The sequence below is a fragment of the Tenrec ecaudatus genome, chromosome 1 (assembly GCF_050624435.1).
Source record: "Tenrec ecaudatus isolate mTenEca1 chromosome 1, mTenEca1.hap1, whole genome shotgun sequence".
NCBI classification, from domain to species: Eukaryota; Metazoa; Chordata; class Mammalia; order Afrosoricida; family Tenrecidae; genus Tenrec; species Tenrec ecaudatus.
The window spans coordinates 46,461,458-46,473,367 of record NC_134530.1 but is presented as its reverse complement, the minus strand read 5'-3'; the positions used below and the strand labels follow the sequence as shown (position 1 = coordinate 46,473,367).

General features: G+C 48.9%; 1 protein-coding gene across 1 annotated transcript; it reads left to right on the top strand.

Moving 5' to 3' along the window:
* The first annotated feature begins 8,004 nt into the window (after positions 1-8,004).
* On the top strand, positions 8,005-9,643 carry HTR1D (5-hydroxytryptamine receptor 1D). The gene has a single exon (XM_075538474.1). It carries the CDS (start codon positions 8,373-8,375, stop codon positions 9,504-9,506), a length of 1,134 nt encoding a protein of 377 aa, XP_075394589.1. The 5' UTR covers positions 8,005-8,372; the 3' UTR covers positions 9,507-9,643.
* Positions 9,644-11,910: the final 2,267 nt, after the last annotated feature.

The following is an 11,910-nucleotide window of genomic DNA, read 5'->3' as shown; positions in this document are numbered from 1 at the left end:
GTGCTTCTGAAACATCCTCTATGCCCATCACTAGATGAAAGGCTAAACAAAATGTGGTGCCCATGTGCACTGAAGTACAACTCAGCTGGTAGAAAGAACGACGTCTCGGTTGTTGCTGCAGTACGCATGGGGCTAGGAGACACGCCCATCACAGAAGGTCAAATATTGCATGATCTCATTCACATGAGAAGACAAGAAAAGGCAAATGCGTAGAGAACAAAGCTTATTATTAGGGACCAGGGACGGGAAGGAGGGGGACAACTGGGGTTAGAGATGACAAAAGGGTCCCATGGATTAAGGGTAGGATCACACAGTCAACTGTTATTCCTGTCAATAAGTTGTAAGTTGTATACCTGGAAAAAGTTGAAGTTGACAAAGGTTGTGTTAATAGATTTACACAAAGGCCAAAAAAGTAAAATAAATAAGTAGCAGCCAAGACTGCTTACATACAAACACCTTGTGTTACTCTGTGTTGACTAGAGAAACAGATTCATAGACATTCATATGTGTACAAGAAAGAGCTATATATACAAGAGCAACTGTATAATGAGCCCAGTGCAGATCAAGTCAATAGGTCCCATATTACCTATATATCTGATACTAGTCCATAAATTCCTCTTCAGACTCACGCAGCACATGCAATGGTGCCGAATGCAGGAAGCTCACAGGCCAGTGGGTAGAAAGTCTTATGGATCCAGTGGCAGTGGAAGGATCTCAATGCGGGCACAGATCTCCACCTGTCTCCTCCAGCTCTCTGAGTGTCTCAGCAGCAGGAAATAGAAGACAAAAGTGGTTCTTGCCTCCAGTGAGATATGTATCTCCATCGATGGAGTCATCAAGCTGTGGCCTGATTGACAGGCTAGACTCCACCCCTTCACTCAAGTTGACAGAAGATTATGTAACTGCCACACACCTCATGGGATTTGGTGCCTTGGTTTGGAGGTTTAGAGTCATGGTTTCATGGGACATCCTAGTTAATTGAGCTAATAATATGTTTAGTACTTCTGTTCTACCTCTTAATTCAATGTGTAGTGCCTGGGATCTCAAGTGCTTGTGAGAGGCCATCCCAGGCTCAACAATTGGTCTATATTTACCTGGAGCAGCAGAAAATGAAAGAGTCCTGAACAGGTGGAGGATGTGTAGCTAATTGCCCCCATAAACAACTGCCTCCTTTGCCAAGAGACCAGAGAAGGGGATGGAGCTCACTTACCATAGCTGATTATTTTGCTCAACGAGTCCATAGAAGAATCCTAACCAAATGGTACAGGGGGATAAAGAACAGAAGTTCAAATTCTCATGGATTCTAGACTTTCTGGAGCCACAGAGAGTAAACAAACTCCTTAACCTATTGCCCTGCTATAATCTTTAAACCTTAAATCAAAATACCCCTGAAATCACCTTTAAACTAAGCAATAATTTAACTAGTTAAAAAGGCCTACCTTTTGTAGTATCCTCTCTTTTTCGTACACCTTTCTCTATCTGTTCTTTGGTGAGATTATACCGATCCCTGATTGAACATTGCCTTTCCCTTCACCTAAATTCATACGTGACTTTTATCCAGCTCACCATGTGTCTGAATCAGCTCAGCGACCGTGGATTTGGTTTTCATTATCTAGTGATTCTCCCTTCCCTCCCACTCCTGGTCACTATCAAGGACTGTCTCGTCCCTGTCAGGAGCCTTTTCTGGACTTGGTCTCATAGTGGACTCACAATGGTTTTCCTTTCGCGTTTGACTTCGTTGCCGCAGGTCCCGCCAGTGTCACCCAGGTGTTCCATGGCTGCTTTGTTGTTTCTTCATGTTGCATAGTATTCCATTGTGCGTATGTCTGCACCATAGTCTGTTCATCCGTTCACCCACTGGTGGGCATTTAGGTGATTTCCATCTCTTCAGTGTTGTGAGTGGTGCTGCAGTGAACATGGATTTACATATATCTGTTAGTGTTCCAACCTTTTTTTAAAAAACTGTTTTATTGGCACGTAATCCATGTATCATAGAATCCAATAGTTCAACTGCATCAAGGCCTGGCCTAGGGAGGTGGGAGAGGGAGAGTTGGGCCTATGATGTTAATCGGTGGTTCTCAGCCTGTGGGTCGTGACCCCTTTGGGGGTTGAATGATCCTTTCACAGGGGTCGCCCAATTCATCACAGTAGCAAAATCACGGTTATGATGTAGCAATGAAAACAATGTTATAGTTGGGGGGGGTCACCACAACATGAGAAACTGCATTAAAGGAAGATTGAGAACCACTTTGTTAGATCCTCAGGTCCCTGAAAGGGCCAGTGAGGGCCCTGGTGTGGAGGTCCACCATGGGGGAGGGAGGATGGTGAGGAAACACCAGGTCCCTCCATCAGGACCAAGATTGGAAAACTCAGGCCTAGTCATTCCAGAGCCTTTCTTGGAGAAGGGGAAGTGAGGGTCTGTTCCACAGTCTCCTCCCACCTGAGTCTGTTACCTGAGGACTGGGGGAAGGAGGAAAGAGATGAAGTGGGGCCCTTGAGGCACAATCAGGATCTGTCAATCTATCCCTCTCGATGGAGGTGGAATTTAGCAGGCTGGGAAGATGGATGCTGGGGATCTGACGGTAATCCAGGGTAACTGGCCACTCAGGTGGGTAGGAGTTTCTGGATAATGAATGGAGAGGTGATCCCTGCAGGACTTGGTGCATACAGTTTCAGTGAGTATTTGAGGAGCTGAGAAGGTGGCTGGGCTAGGAGTCTAAGTGTGGAGAAAGTTCATGAAGAACCTGGACAGCGTATTACAAAGAGCCCAGGCCTGAGGTGTGTGGGGCTGAGGAGCCTGCTGGGAGTCGGAAATGAAGGCCCATGCAAGGACCCTGAAAAGGAGGACATCCTGGCCCTGCCGAGCCACTAATACTACTGCCACCAACATCTTTCCCTCAGCTTCTCCCATCCCCCCTGCCCTCTTCTCCACCCACCTAGTGGGCAGTGCCCCGTTTCTGGCTTTGAACTTCTACGGGAAAAATGCTCAAATTTTAAGGCTTTTACAGTTAAGGTCTTACCTTAAAAATGGTGCTTCTGAAACATCCTCTATGCCCATCACTAGATGAAAGGCTAAACAAAATGTGGTGCCCATGTGCACTGAAGTACAACTCAGCTGGTAGAAAGAACGACGTCTCGGTTGTTGCTGCAGTACGCATGGGGCTAGGAGACACGCCCATCACAGAAGGTCAAATATTGCATGATCTCATTCACATGAGAAGACAAGAAAAGGCAAATGCGTAGAGAACAAAGCTTATTATTAGGGACCAGGGACGGGAAGGAGGGGGACAACTGGGGTTAGAGATGACAAAAGGGTCCCATGGATTAAGGGTAGGATCACACAGTCAACTGTTATTCCTGTCAATAAGTTGTAAGTTGTATACCTGGAAAAAGTTGAAGTTGACAAAGGTTGTGTTAATAGATTTACACAAAGGCCAAAAAAGTAAAATAAATAAGTAGCAGCCAAGACTGCTTACATACAAACACCTTGTGTTACTCTGTGTTGACTAGAGAAACAGATTCATAGACATTCATATGTGTACAAGAAAGAGCTATATATACAAGAGCAACTGTATAATGAGCCCAGTGCAGATCAAGTCAATAGGTCCCATATTACCTATATATCTGATACTAGTCCATAAATTCCTCTTCAGACTCACGCAGCACATGCAATGGTGCCGAATGCAGGAAGCTCACAGGCCAGTGGGTAGAAAGTCTTATGGATCCAGTGGCAGTGGAAGGATCTCAATGCGGGCACAGATCTCCACCTGTCTCCTCCAGCTCTCTGAGTGTCTCAGCAGCAGGAAATAGAAGACAAAAGTGGTTCTTGCCTCCAGTGAGATATGTATCTCCATCGATGGAGTCATCAAGCTGTGGCCTGATTGACAGGCTAGACTCCACCCCTTCACTCAAGTTGACAGAAGATTATGTAACTGCCACACACCTCATGGGATTTGGTGCCTTGGTTTGGAGGTTTAGAGTCATGGTTTCATGGGACATCCTAGTTAATTGAGCTAATAATATGTTTAGTACTTCTGTTCTACCTCTTAATTCAATGTGTAGTGCCTGGGATCTCAAGTGCTTGTGAGAGGCCATCCCAGGCTCAACAATTGGTCTATATTTACCTGGAGCAGCAGAAAATGAAAGAGTCCTGAACAGGTGGAGGATGTGTAGCTAATTGCCCCCATAAACAACTGCCTCCTTTGCCAAGAGACCAGAGAAGGGGATGGAGCTCACTTACCATAGCTGATTATTTTGCTCAACGAGTCCATAGAAGAATCCTAACCAAATGGTACAGGGGGATAAAGAACAGAAGTTCAAATTCTCATGGATTCTAGACTTTCTGGAGCCACAGAGAGTAAACAAATTCCTTAACCTATTGCCCTGCTATAATCTTTAAACCTTAAATCAAAATACCCCTGAAATCACCTTTAAACTAAGCAATAATTTAACTAGTTAAAAAGGCCTACCTTTTGTAGTATCCTCTCTTTTTCGTACACCTTTCTCTATCTGTTCTTTGGTGAGATTATACCGATCCCTGATTGAACATTGCCTTTCCCTTCACCTAAATTCATACGTGACTTTTATCCAGCTCACCATGTGTCTGAATCAGCTCAGCGACCGTGGATTTGGTTTTCATTATCTAGTGATTCTCCCTTCCCTCCCACTCCTGGTCACTATCAAGGACTGTCTCGTCCCTGTCAGGAGCCTTTCCTGGACTTGGTCTCATAGTGGACTCACAATGGTTTTCCTTTTGCGTTTGACTTCGTTGCCGCAGGTCCCGCCAGTGTCACCCAGGTGTTCCATGGCTGCTTTGTTGTTTCTTCATGTTGCATAGTATTCCATTGTGCGTATGTCTGCACTATAGTCTGTTCATCCGTTCACCCACTGGTGGGCATTTAGGTGATTTCCATCTCTTCAGTGTTGTGAGTGGTGCTGCAGTGAACATGGATTTACATATATCTGTTAGTGTTCCAACCTTTTTTTTAAAAAAACTGTTTTATTGGCACGTAATCCATGTATCATAGAATCCAATAGTTCAACTGCATCAAGGCCTGGCCTAGGGAGGTGGGAGAGGGAGAGTTGGGCCTATGATGTTAATCGGTGGTTCTCAGCCTGTGGGTCGTGACCCCTTTGGGGGTTGAATGATCCTTTCACAGGGGTCGCCCAATTCATCACAGTAGCAAAATCACGGTTATGATGTAGCAATGAAAACAATGTTATAGTTGGGGGGGGTCACCACAACATGAGAAACTGCATTAAAGGAAGATTGAGAACCACTTTGTTAGATCCTCAGGTCCCTGAAAGGGCCAGTGAGGGCCCTGGTGTGGAGGTCCACCATGGGGGAGGGAGGATGGTGAGGAAACACCAGGTCCCTCCATCAGGACCAAGATTGGAAAATTCAGGCCTAGTCATTCCAGAGCCTTTCTTGGAGAAGGGGAAGTGAGGGTCTGTTCCACAGTCTCCTCCCACCTGAGTCTGTTACCTGAGGACTGGGGGAAGGAGGAAAGAGATGAAGTGGGGCCCTTGAGGCACAATCAGGATCTGTCAATCTATCCCTCTCGATGGAGGTGGAATTTAGCAGGCTGGGAAGATGGATGCTGGGGATCTGACGGTAATCTAGGGTAACTGGCCACTCAGGTGGGTAGGAGTTTCTGGATAATGAATGGAGAGGTGATCCCTGCAGGACTTGGTGCATACAGTTTCAGTGAGTATTTGAGGAGCTGAGAAGGTGGCTGGGCTAGGAGTCTAAGTGTGGAGAAAGTTCATGAAGAACCTGGACAGCGTATTACAAAGAGCCCAGGCCTGAGGTGTGTGGGGCTGAGGAGCCTGCTGGGAGTCGGAAATGAAGGCCCATGCAAGGACCCTGAAAAGGAGGACATCCTGGCCCTGCCGAGCCACTAATACTACTGCCACCAACATCTTTCCCTCAGCTTCTCCCATCCCCCCTGCCCTCTTCTCCACCCACCTAGTGGGCAGTGCCAGCGGTCAAGGCTGAAGGGTGGGAATGGGGAGGCAGAGAAGTGCTGAGCCGTCCTTCGGAGAGCCCCCCTGTTCCCAGGCCCCTGGCTCGGGGCACCCTCCTTTCCCATGGTGGGACACGTACACACACGTAAGTAGTTCGTTCGGATGGAGAAGAGTTGTACAGTTATAACCACCATCCATATTAGAGCACTCTGCCTTATCTCCAGTGTTATCAGCTCCCCCTCCCCTCGCCCTGCCCAAGAAACCACTAATCAAATTACTGTCTGTAGATTTATCTACCCTGGATTTAATATACTGCAAACACCTCCACCAAAAAGCCAGGAGAAAATATTAGAAACTAGAACAGCTATCAAACGGGTCAAAAGGGAGATCGCCTGGTCAGGGCTTCGTTTTCACCTAACTGCATCTGCCCTGGTCCCCTTTCCAACGCCCGCTGCGTGGCGGCACGGCCACTCACGTCCTGGTCTCGCTCTTGGGTGCAGAGGCTCTTTCTCTAGTGGTGGGATTGCGAGCTCATCTGGTATTCCTAGGTCCCGTGTGAAGGACCTGCCGGGCAGTCCACAGTGGCTGCACCGGTTTACAGCCCCAGCCCCACCCCCACCCCCCAGCAGTGTCTCTCCACGCTCTGGCAAGCATCTGGTGCTTTCCGGCTTGTTGAACTTTGCTGTTTGTGCTGGGGTGAGCATTGTGCTCTTTTAAGAGCTATCTATTGGCCATCCGACTGAGAATAGCAGCAAGGAAGATTAGATCGGAACTTCAGAGGGCAGCCAGGTGGTGTTAAGGAAGGAGGAAGAATGCAGAAAGGGGAAAGGGGCGGGCTTGCCCCACTGAGGTGATGTCATCCGTGTCCCTGCCTGCGCAGGGCGAAACTGCCGGAGCCATGTCCGTGTGGCTCTGCCTGTTCTCCACAATGACAAAAGAAATACAAAGGAGAGGACGCCAAGAAGGTGCTTCTGCTGAAGAGAGGCAACTGGATGGGCTTGTACGTTCACAAGCATCTTCTCATTCAGTTTCCACAGGAAGAGCTTCTTCATTTTTCTCTTAAGTGTTCAAATAGGGGCAATTAAAGTCCAGTGCTAAAAGATGCTTCCTTTTCTTCTTACCCAGAGCTACAAACACACACACACACACAGCCCCACCACATGCATAGCATTTGTATCTTTTTTGTAGTTAATGTTGGTTTGTTTTTAAATATTGGAAAAATCAAATGAATAGAAGAAAATCCCCCCACCCCCCACCCCCCACACACAACCCCCTGCCCATGCATAGTATTTGTATCTTTTTTGTAGTTAATGTTGGTTTGTTTTTAAATATTGGAAAAATTAAAATTAAAATCCCACCCACACAAGCACAATTTCCAGCAATGCATTCTGGTCTCTTCCCTGCACAGTTTCACTGCTGCTGAGTAAAGACAGGATGACCTCTGGTTTGCAGCACCCACAGCTCATTTCATGTACTTGTGAGACATCGTGAAACTTCCAGCAGTTGTGATACTGAGTCCCCTCTGGGAATTGTGGGGGTGGGACACATTGCCGGTCTGCCAGTTCTCCTGACACTTTGGTGCAGGCCAGCTTCACCGCACCGCTGACAACTTAACCTGCCATCCCCTCATTCTCCAGTAGTTAATTTTCAGTCCCCAGCTTGTCTTTGTAGAACCTAACTCTTTCTCTGTTTTCTTTTTTTCAACTCCAGAGTCTCTAAGGAGATGCTCCTCTTGGTGAACTCACAGTGACCCGTCTGTTTTGCCTTCCCCCGGCTCATACATTCTTCAAGTCTTGGTAACGGAGAATGTTTTGTCTGGTCAGGCTCAAAACAACCAGTGAGACAGGAACTCATGTTCAGTAGCTCATCATGTGTCAGGATGAACCTGGGAAAACTGGACTGCGCCTGGAAACCAGCTCTGACTTCCTTTTATCGAATGTTTTCCAAAGTTTCCGGGGGGTGGGGGGGGGCAGCCTGAGCGCCCGAGTCTTTGCAGAATCGGATGGGGGACGCTCTGAAATGTTCGTGTAACATATTTATGTCTCAAGCAGCGGAAAGAGTCAAAATGTCAAAATCAAAAATCTCAGGACATAGCCCACCCTGGTGCGATACCTCGATAACTATCTAACAACTTCCGCAGGTGTCTGCGGGGCTTGACAATGAAATATAACGTCTTGTGATTCATTTTGCTTTGAGAAAAACCTTTAACTACCAGCCGGTGGTTCTACCACTACCAGCAGTGTTCTTTAAATAAGCAAGTCTTGAGGTCTTTTCGCCGGGGTGCGGTCTTCTGAGGAATGGCTCCCCACAGCGTGAACCAGAAGGGTGCCCTTGTTCAGTGGGCGGGACACCTGTGACGGAAGTGGTTGCGTGTGTGGACACACGTGGGAAGAGAGCCACCTAGCATGCCCTCGCCAAACCAGTCAGTGGAAGGTCTGCTCCCGGGGGCCTCCAACAGATCCGTGAACGCAACAGGGAGCCGCGAGGCTTGGGACCCGGGCAGCCTCCAGGCGCTCAAGATCTCTCTGGCAGTGGTCCTTTCCGGCATCACCCTGGCCACAGTCCTGTCCAACGCCTTCGTGCTTACCACCATCTTCCTCACCAGGAAGCTCCACACCCCAGCCAACTATCTCATTGGCTCCCTGGCCATGACTGACCTCTTGGTTTCCATCTTGGTCATGCCCATCAGCATTGTGTACACCATCACTCGCACCTGGAGCTTTGGCCAGATCCTGTGCGACATCTGGCTGTCGTCCGACATCACCTGCTGCACGGCCTCCATCCTGCATCTCTGTGCCATCGCTCTGGACAGGTACTGGGCCATCACCGACGCCCTGGAGTATAGTAAACGCCGCACCACAGGCCATGCGGCGGCCATGATTGCGGTCGTCTGGGTCATCTCCATCTGCATCTCCATCCCGCCGCTTTTCTGGCGGCAGGCCAAGGCTCACGAAGAACTGTCTGACTGCCTGGTGAACACCTCGCAGATCTCCTACACCATCTACTCCACGTGTGGAGCCTTCTACATCCCATCCGTGCTGCTCATCATCCTCTACAGCCGGATCTACAGGGCCGCCCGCAAGCGCATCCTGAACCCGCCATCCCTCTACGGGAAGCGCTTCACCACAGCGCAGCTCATCACGGGCTCGGCCGGCTCCTCGCTCTGCTCGCTCAGCCCCAGCCTCCACGAGGGCCACTCCCACGCGGCCGGCTCCCCAATCTTTTTCAACCACGTGAAAATCAAGCTGGCCGATAGCGTCCTGGAGCGCAAGAGAATTTCCGCTGCCCGAGAAAGGAAAGCCACAAAAACGCTGGGCATCATTCTGGGGGCCTTCATCGTCTGCTGGCTGCCCTTCTTCGTCACCTCGCTGGTCCTCCCCATCTGCCGGGACGCCTGCTGGCTCCACCGCGCCCTCTTTGACTTCTTCACCTGGCTAGGCTATTTAAACTCCCTCATCAATCCAGTGATCTACACCGTGTTTAACGAAGAGTTTCGACAAGCCTTTCAGAAAGTGGTCCATTTCCGGAGAGCCGCCTAGTCAGATTTGGTGGGGACGCTTCTTACCCTTTGTTGCCTGTAACTCAATTGGGGTGATCTCCTTTCGTTTTCACAAGTCTGGGTTAATTCATGCGTGGGCTGGGTCTTTGTTTAGTGAGTACAATTGTTCTGACTTCTTTTCCCAGTTGTCTACTTGACTGTTGACCGCCCCCCCCCCCCACCCCCGCCAAAAAAAAAAAAAAAAAAAACAACCCCAAACCCGGGAAGCTTCATGCAAAGAGACAGAGCTGAAGCTTGCTTGGACAGAAGTTGGCAGAAACGCAACCCACAGGGCAGCGGTTCTCAACCTGTGGGGTCACGATCCCTTTGCGGGGTGGGGGGGTGTCAAACGACCCTTTCACAGGGGTCACCCGACTCATCACAGTAGCAAAATGACAGCAATGAAGTAGCAACGAAAATAATGTTATGGCTGGGGTCACCACCACATGAGGACCTGTCTGAAAGGGCGTGAGGAAGGCTGAGAACCGCTGCTGCAGGATTCCTCGTGGATGCAATTCAGATGGAGACTTCCGCTCTCCCTTAAACATGCATGGAGCTCCAAGGAGGGTGGAGAACAATGACCTGAGTTGACAAAATTTGCAGTCGCGATGGAGGGGTCTCCATCCTCTGTGGTACCTTGTTTGGAAAAGAGCAGCCAGAGGGATCTTCCATGGTGTCTTTCATAGAGCGAAACTCTCCCAGTCACCTATGGGGAGAAATTCCTTATATGCCATGCCCACAACTGACTCTGCTGAGAAAGAGATTCAGGACTTAGGGCAGACGAATGGAATGGTTGGAACCCGATCAGCCTGTGCCCTCTCCTCTTCTCCAACATCACTGTGCCACCGTAACGTTCTAAAGTTCAAATACATCACCACCCCCATTCAAGTATACTGACAGCCTTTGGACCCACCAGGCTTTGAGTAGAATGCCATTCTGAATTTTTTTTTAATCTTTCATTTTCTATCGGGATCTGAAGGCATCGGGGTTATCAAATAAAAAAGCATGAGAACATCCTGACTAGCAAAGCCGCTGCGTAATTTTTAACCCCTCTTCTTGGAGGTAGAAACCGTTCAACTCAATTTCGTTTCCAGCATTTATTGAGACCTCGCACCTGCCAGAGCCTGCGCTCAAGTCTTGTCATGTGTGATCTCAATGGGGCCTCATAACAATGAAAGGCAGTATACATGGGGCAATTAAGGGTGCAGGACCTGGAGCCTGATCATTCGGCTGAATTGTGAGTGCTGCCAAAATCACTAACTGAGTGCCCTAGGTCAAATTTCTTAATCCTCTGTGCCTCATTTAGTCTGTAAAATTCGGATGATGAGGATACTGACAGGTGTGTAGTTGTATAAGTTAAAACCGTGCTCGGCACATAGAGTTTCAACAAATGCAGACTCATTCTTGTAGAGTGATGGAAACTGGTCACGCAGCAATATAAAGTACCTACTACTTACTGCCAAGACTTTGTCTGATATACCTCGGACATATTGTCAGGGAGACCAGTCCCTGGGCAAGGCCACATTGAGTGGTAAAGTGGAGAGGCGGTGAAGGAAAGGACGGCCCTCAACAAGATGGAGTGACCCCGTGGCTGCACCCACGGTCTCAGGTACAGGCGCAATTGCGAGGATGGCCCTGCCCCGTGCAGTGTTGCCTTCGTTGGTACTCTAGGCTGGTCACTTTAGGTTGGGACCAACTCAGTGGTACCGGACAACAGCACTGCTTACTGCATGCCTACGTGCACCATGTATGCGCTTTCTTATACTCTCTCCATTATATCGGTGTGGTAAAGACACTTGCCTGTGGCCACAGGAGGTTTTCTAAAGAGGTGGCCCTTGAATACACTTCTAAATGATGAGCCTTTGGTGGATGGGGGACCAAGGGAGGGACGATGTGATGAGGCCTCTTGGAGAAGCGAGGCAGAGTGAGGAAGGGCGTAAAGATGAGCAGACACATGCTGGAAGACCCGGGACGCTCACCAGTGTGAGGTCAGGAGGGGAAGAGTGGGGGATAAGAATATGGGGCATCTGGAAGGGATGGGGTGGAGACATCTTGAGGAGTTACATGCTGAAGTTGACGTGTATGCTGCACGTGATGCAATGCAATCCCCAGACTACCGGCCTTAGAATCAATCAATTTGTTACTTAGAATTGGTTAATAGCACATTCTTGGTCCGGCTTCAGACTCACTGAATCAGAATTGGATTCAGAGTCAGCATTTCAGACAAGGCTCTCTCTCCCTCCCTCCCCTCCCTGACAGATGGCCTCCAAGGCCCTAACGCTTGTGGAAGCAGCCCTGGTGGCACAAAGGGTAAGCACTCTGCTGCAAACCAAAAGGTCAGCAGTTCAATCTGCCCCTCTGTGGAAGACGTGACCTAGCTTACTGCTCTGGTAGAAATGGTAACC